This window comes from Amphibalanus amphitrite, unplaced genomic scaffold, assembly GCF_019059575.1.
Source record: "Amphibalanus amphitrite isolate SeventyFive unplaced genomic scaffold, NRLGWU_Aamphi_draft 000027F_arrow, whole genome shotgun sequence".
In the NCBI taxonomy this organism is placed as follows: Eukaryota; Metazoa; Arthropoda; class Thecostraca; order Balanomorpha; family Balanidae; genus Amphibalanus; species Amphibalanus amphitrite.
Genome location: NW_024881523.1, coordinates 1,568,688 through 1,575,502, shown reverse-complemented (window position 1 = coordinate 1,575,502; position 6,815 = coordinate 1,568,688). Strand labels below are relative to the sequence as shown.

At 50.2% G+C, this 6,815-nt stretch overlaps 1 protein-coding gene across 2 annotated transcripts; it reads right to left on the bottom strand.

Annotated features, from left to right (window-relative positions):
* Positions 1-1,487: 1,487 nt before the first annotated feature.
* On the bottom strand, positions 1,488-3,810 carry LOC122364728 (F-box/LRR-repeat protein 8-like). 2 transcript variants are annotated; one of them, XM_043335413.1, is made up of 4 exons: positions 3,649-3,810; positions 3,135-3,341; positions 2,385-2,579; positions 1,488-2,034 (listed from the first exon to the last, which is right to left on the bottom strand). In XM_043335413.1, the coding sequence occupies exons 2-4, from the start codon at positions 3,313-3,315 to the stop codon at positions 1,772-1,774; spliced, it is 639 nt and encodes a 212-aa protein (XP_043191348.1). In that variant the 5' UTR covers positions 3,316-3,341; positions 3,649-3,810; the 3' UTR covers positions 1,488-1,771. The 2 variants fall into 2 exon arrangements, with proteins under 2 accessions (XP_043191348.1, XP_043191356.1); XM_043335421.1 differs by lacking the exon at positions 3,649-3,810 and having other exon boundaries at positions 3,135-3,346.
* Between the last annotated feature and the right edge of the window lie 3,005 nt (positions 3,811-6,815).

The window sequence follows — 6,815 nt, the reverse complement described above, 5'->3', positions numbered from 1 at the left end:
GTCTACATCTCATTGACAGTGATCAAGATACTTTATGTATCGAAAGCTTTGTCTTGTACAATAAACTTGAGTTATTATCGTCATTTCATAATCCTTATACTAGCATACATCATTAACCCTATTCCTGGCGGGGGGGGCCTCAGGAGCCCCCCCCCTGAGGTTTTTTGGTTATTTCTCCCAAACGCGTTGAGCTAGGAAGCTCAAATTTTCTGACTTTTCCTAAAAGGCTTCTACGCAACATGTCTGAAAATTTTGAGTTGATCTGACCTCAGGTCAGGTCACCAGAGGCGGTTTGGTGACCCTACCTCAGAAAAGTTTGCAATCACGCCAGAGCTAGAGTTTTTGATCGATCAGTTTCTTCTCTTCAGGCTTTAGTTAGGGTACCAGTATGTGCAATTTGTATATCTCGGAATTTTGATATCGGTGACCTAAGGTCAGGTCAGTTTCGCGACCTCCCCATTATAAGTCAATGGGGGAAAAATCAACTCCCTGTTTTTACCACTAAAACGGGTCGGAATGGCCCCATATACCATACATGACTTCATATACGATCAACCTTCACTACCTTGAGGTCTGTTTTGCTGTTGGGCAGCTGTGAGGTCATGTGACGTCATCAAAGGTCACCAAAGGTTTTTGGCCAATAACTCCGTACAGGAACAAGATACAGACGCGTGGATGGTCTCATTGTGTTCAGCTCGTCAAGATGCATCGAATGATATACATGATGACCTCGAGGTCACGTGACCTGAGGTCAACCTTTGACCTTGACCTTTCGAGGTCAACATATATATCATTCGATGCGGATTGACGAGAGGATCACGATGATGCCCTTAGTTTGTTCCTATCTTGACTAATTCGAAAGTTATTCGAGAAAAACTCTCTCCATATCTAGCGCCGCCATTTTGACTTTTTCGACCCCTGTGACGTCATCTTTGACCTGACCTGAAAATGACCTTAGTAAAAATTGTAGATCTTGACCGTGCGTATCCGATGCCGTTTACCGTTTGTCGCTGCGATGTGTAGTTTTTGAGAACTGAAGGGGGGGCCGAATCGGCCCCCCGCCAGTTTCTTGTCCCATGGCGGAGCCCGCCAGGAATAGGGTTAAATTGAGTGTGACCTGTGAGCCCTGTTCTTTCAGTGAGAAGGATTGTATGTCCACTACTTTCTGTAGGTGAAATGCATGGGTAAATAAGCGCACCCATGTAGGTACAAAAACATGCAGCCTGCAGGCTTATTAGGTAGAGATGCCAATATATGGACGCCACTCAGTGGCCAGCGACTGACCGAAGGTCTCAAACAAGTATGTAAGAATTCAGCATTCAATGCTATTTTTGATGGCACTATTAGTACCGATGGACTTCGACTAGGCACGAACAGCGGCGGTGGCACGTAGGTACCGGGACCGGCTCCGGGCTGCCGCGCCGCACGGGTCCGTTGAGCCGGTACAGGAGCTGGGCGGGACTGATAAGCATATGCGTACAGTGAGCTAACGTAATAAATGATGTTTATTATGGCTTCCTCTTGCTGGCACAGGCTTGAACATCACAAGTAAGATGGGTACAAACTCTTTACTTGCATATTATTTACCCGTAAATACCTAGCTCATGCAATCGCGCCAACGGACGAATTCTTATAGCATTCCAATCGTCTATAGTCAAAGTTCATGTAAAACGGGACGATAAAATCAAACAAACATTTTATAACATTTGTCATAACGCAGTGCCCGGTCCATCTCACTGCACAGACGAGTGGGAGTCGGATCCCGAGTGGTCTAATTGTCGGCGCGGGAACGCTCGCACCGGTGCCGGCGGTGGGAGCGGCGCCGGCGGCGGTGACAGACCGGCTGGGACGCCCAGTAGCGCAGCTGGGGCAGCAGCTCGGCCAGCAGGGGACCCAGCAGGGGCCGGCGGCGGCACTGCGGCGGTAGCACGACCGCCCTCAGCCGGGGGCAGCTGGCGCACAGTCGGCGCAGCGACGGCTCGTCCACGTGAAACGGCGCCAGCACCGCTAGGCAGAGGTGGCGGCAGTGGCGTGCTGAAACACGGCATACGAGTCCATCAACAGTCACCTAATCACAAGGCCCAGCTGGGTAATCACACTGGTTTTACAGAGGCAAAAGGCAATACAGTATAGTTGCCCTGCACACACGGATATTTTATGGCCAGTCCTGAATCCACCCAGTCAGCAACTTACCGATGAGCATTTAGGGTCGTCCTGTCAGATGGGCCACAATAACATACGAGTAGCCGTATAAACTAATTGTCTGAATGGAGTGGCCAAACACAATTAGCATTCGAATAACCGTAAACCAATTATCCGAATAGAGTTGTCGAGACTCGTTTACGACATCCAGATTGAGTGCCGAGTGGCAGCAATATACTCACAAACAATGTCTAAATTGAGTGGCCGCTGCTGACCGGCTCGGCCGATCACCAGACACCGCAGGCGGGGCATCCTGGGCAGGAGCCACTCGAGCAGGTCGTCAGTGACGGTCACCAGCGGCGGCGGTTTGCCGCTGAGGTAGAGGTCTCGCCGCAGCGCCAGACAGCTGTCCGCCACCGCCCGCCATCGGCTGCACACTGCCCGGCACGCAGACATACCCAGACCCAGAGTCAATTACGAGTCGAGTCGGTGGTAATCGGACAGTTATAAACACCCACAGCTTGCCCACAGCCTGCCGCTGCAGTCATGAGAAAACGCCGACAAACAACGACCGTTCTAAGCAGCCTCCGAAAAACGGCTGATGCCTGATAGTGTTGATACGTTATAGCTGTATATAAATTACGCTCCAACACAGATCAAGGATTATTTTAATGCTGTTTTCTTACTCGCCTCATAGAGGCACTATGAACATTCTTTTAAACCGGCCACCTAAAAAGCCGTCATCGTCATAAAAATGTCGGCACTCATCGGAAAAATAGCGGCGCCGACTTTTTCCGGTAATGATTATTGTGCCTCTACAGTCACACAAACTGACGCTCTCCGATCTCATCGAGGTCCACTCGTGGGAAAAGGCAGCTCCAAAGGCAAAATAACCTACATACCGACCTTCATGGGCTCCAGCCGTAGACGTTCCCATTACATAGCGCCCTATAGGCTCGTTACATTCACAGGTGTAAGAGCGTTATATTTACCTTGGCGTGCCAGGAGCTGTTCCTCCACCTTCAGGTACGAGAAGATCTTCTGCAGGACTTCGGTGGGCAGCTTATTGACATGACAGCGCTTCCTTTCCGGTGACCCTTTTGTACCAGTGGCTTCACTGCGGGCACTCTTTCGTCGTCTTCTACGTGCTCGGCTAGCAGTCAGGTCAACCATTATTTGAATTCAACGTCTCTCCTGCACTGTGAAGTGATCGGAAAGAAGGATTTAAATGAAATGCCCCAAATGTGTCGATTAAATCAGTGACAGGCTCTGGTTCACACTTCCGATTTAATTCCATTTAACAGGAGCAGTGCTGACATTGCAAAAAAAAAAATCATTTTGGACAGTGGTAGCCCCAGCCCCATCCACATGCCTTCAGCTTGTGAGGTTACGAAGCGATTTCTAACATTTTAGTTATATGAAAAGCGCTTATGCTGCTAGTATTGCAAAAAAAAACAAAAAAAAAACAATGAAATCATGAGACAACAAACGTCACCTGGGACTCACCTCTCTGGCAGGATTTGGTGCCCTGCGGCACTGCAGAGGGATGTCGCCTGCCGGCAGACCGTCCAGCCACCGAGCGCTTTCACACGGCGCCACCCGCACCCCGCTCCTCCCCGCAGTCGGCCGGCCGGTCCGCGGTCCCTCCCCTCATCCCTCTCAGTCCGGCGGTCAGCGGCCATCCCGAGACGCGCCGGCCCGCCCCGTCCCCCCGCTCGGGCCGCCCCTCCGTCCGCTCCCCGCGCACACAAACAGCGGACGGCGCTGGCCAGACGGGTTGTTTTCCCCATGCCCGGTCCAGACAGCTGTCAATGTAGAGGTGCAAAATAGCGCAACAGGCTATCTCCCGACCACCTTCAGAAAATGGGTGCAGTCCGAAAGTCAATAGTCCGAATAAATGCAATCAAGGCCAAATGCAATAGCCAATGCAGTAACCTACATAACGACTGTAGTCCGAAAGAGAAGCAGTCTTATTTTTATTTATTGACTTCAAAAAAGAGGTCGCAAATTTACGTTGCCAAAAGGTCATTGAAACAATAACAAAAATCAGAGCTCAGAGGTGTACTTCTCTAGATCCAATTTATCTAGTCTTATGAATCACTAAAAAGTTTAGAGCAATCGAGCAATCCTACGAAATCCGGCGGCCTGACCTGACCTCGAACGACCTGATGCTGAAATTTTCACAAAACGTGCAGAAAAATGTAGGTATAATGGTGTGCAGAAAGCGTGGGAGCTATAGGTGGTACGCGTCATCGTTTTTCATAAATATTGACGACAAGCTATGTATACGGGCTGCTCCTTACCATCTTCCCCTCATGGCAGGACGAACGCTAGCTGCTAAGCAACAACTATACCTATTTCGGCTCGCATACTGCACAACGCACACAACCGGCTCTGATAAAAAAAAAGGTTCGTCATTCCTGGGCACGCTATTGTTCAATGTTCCGATTGCTACTGCCAAGCGTAGCTAAAATGTCAGGTTAAATATGTATGACTTTATGACACCTGAAACATGCTTATATAAGCGGTTGTAACGTCAGTCTCCGACCGCTATAGCGTCCACTGCACGGCGCCTCCCTGCTATATAATTCCTGTCGAAACTTCTCAGAAATGGTGGTTTGATGACGTCGTTGCAGTACCACTTACCACCGCTCCTTGTGTGATAATTTGACCTCCACTTGACACTGACCAGTGACCGGAATACGCTCGCAGTATGCGGTGTAGTACCAGCCGAGCAATGATAAATGTGTAAAACTTTTTTAAGTGCGCGCAGCATACATGTGTGCAGCAGGGCTGGCGTAAGGCGTCGGTGTCGGTCCAGCACCCCGGTGCCATGAGTGCGCGAGGAGCGGGCGGCTGTGTAAGGGTCGGAGGCAGTGCGCAAACCACTGCCCAGAGACAGTGGCTGCTGTTGATGGCCGGTCTTCACTTCGTGGGCAGAAATTGGTCATCGGCAAGCCACAACCACGCCACTGAGCCAGAGCTGCGAGTCACCGCTTTTCAAGATCCTCCTTACATCTGGATACACACCGGCCCTGATGGTGCCGTCACTTATGACGGTTATCTGTTTGAAGTTTGGAAAATAATAGCCCAGTCGTTGAAACTTCGTTACCGTCTAGTGCCTGTGCTGGGAAACCAGTTCCAATACGGGAGGCTAGACGAAAACGGGACATGGAGCGGACTAATCGGAGAGCTGGCCTATGGGAGAGCCGATGTTGCCCTGACCTGGCTCCAGATCAAGAATGACCGATCGTCAGTGGTGGATTTTTTAGACAGTGCATCTATCGACGAAAGCTTCAACGACTTTTACATTAGCATGAGCATGGACGATACGCCCAGCCTGACTGCTGACAGTTTCGGCTCTTTGCTAAAGCCGCTCCACATGCCCGTCTGGTGGCTCGTGCTCGGCGCATTCTTACTGCTCTCACTGGCGCTGAGGTTCTCCATTCGACTGAGCGGGACCGAGGACAGACAAACCAGCACAGAGATGACGTGGACGGCCTGCCTGCTGTCTGTGTTCGGGTCATTCCTCGGCCAGGGCTGGTCCTCGGTGCCCAGCTCTTTGTCCGGCCGTATCATCACCATCCTTATCTGGCTCCTGTACATCATCATCGTCAACAGTTACACTGCCACATTGACCTCTTACCTAACTGTCGTCAAAATTGAGCGACCGATCAGCGGCCTGAAGGAATTCCTTGAACGCCCTGACTGGAAGCTTGTTATCAATCCCGATGATATCTATCTAAATGACTGGAAAGTGAGCAAAGATCCATTTGAAAGGCAATTATACCAACGAGTTATGGAGAGAGATCGAAGCGTTCCTTACAACAACACGGAAGCCGACTTTCTTTCACTGGAGCCCAAAACACTGAGTTTCTTGGATGCTAGAGCGACATTCCGTAGGATTGGCAGCAAAGCTTGCATCCTCACTCCATTATATGATCGCCCTAAGCGAGGTGACAGAAATTATATCGCCATCGCTAAAGGGCGCGACCATCTGAGACAAGCCATGAACCGAGAGTTACAAAGAATGAACGAGGTGGGCATCCTCGTGCGGCTGAAGAAGAAGTGGACTAGGCGAATCCATGCGTGCACTGTTTCAAACGAGATAACGGCGACGCCAATCTCTTTGGACAACTCCATCGCTCTGCTGCTGATCATCCCGCTCGCCGTCACGGCCAGTCTGATCTTACTTCTTCTGGAGTACTACTGGTATAACCGCGCTGGGAAACGGCTGATCGCAAATCAGCAAAACTACGACACAGGTGCGAGATGGAGCATGTGAGAAAGTCGATTAGTCAGAGAGGGGTGCGGATTCGTAGAGCTGGATCCGGTCATTACGATCAGCTGCGGTGTGGGAAAAGAAGGACCTGATTTCGATTTCCAAATCCATGACACCTATCTGGTGGGCGTTCGTCGATTGCGCCATCCAGTGACGGGTTTAAGCGTTTTGCCATGCATATATTGCATAACGCAGGACAGGGCATTATACGGATACCCCAGTCAAAACAGTCCATGTCAATAATGCGACCATTGTGCACTGCGAGCAGGGAGGCGACTGGTGTGATAAAAAGTTTTAAAGTTTGATTTGTTATTGATGTGTGAACAACATTTGTGGCTTTCTGAGACCAATCCAATGCACGAATGGGTTTTATGCAGACTTATTGTGTTGC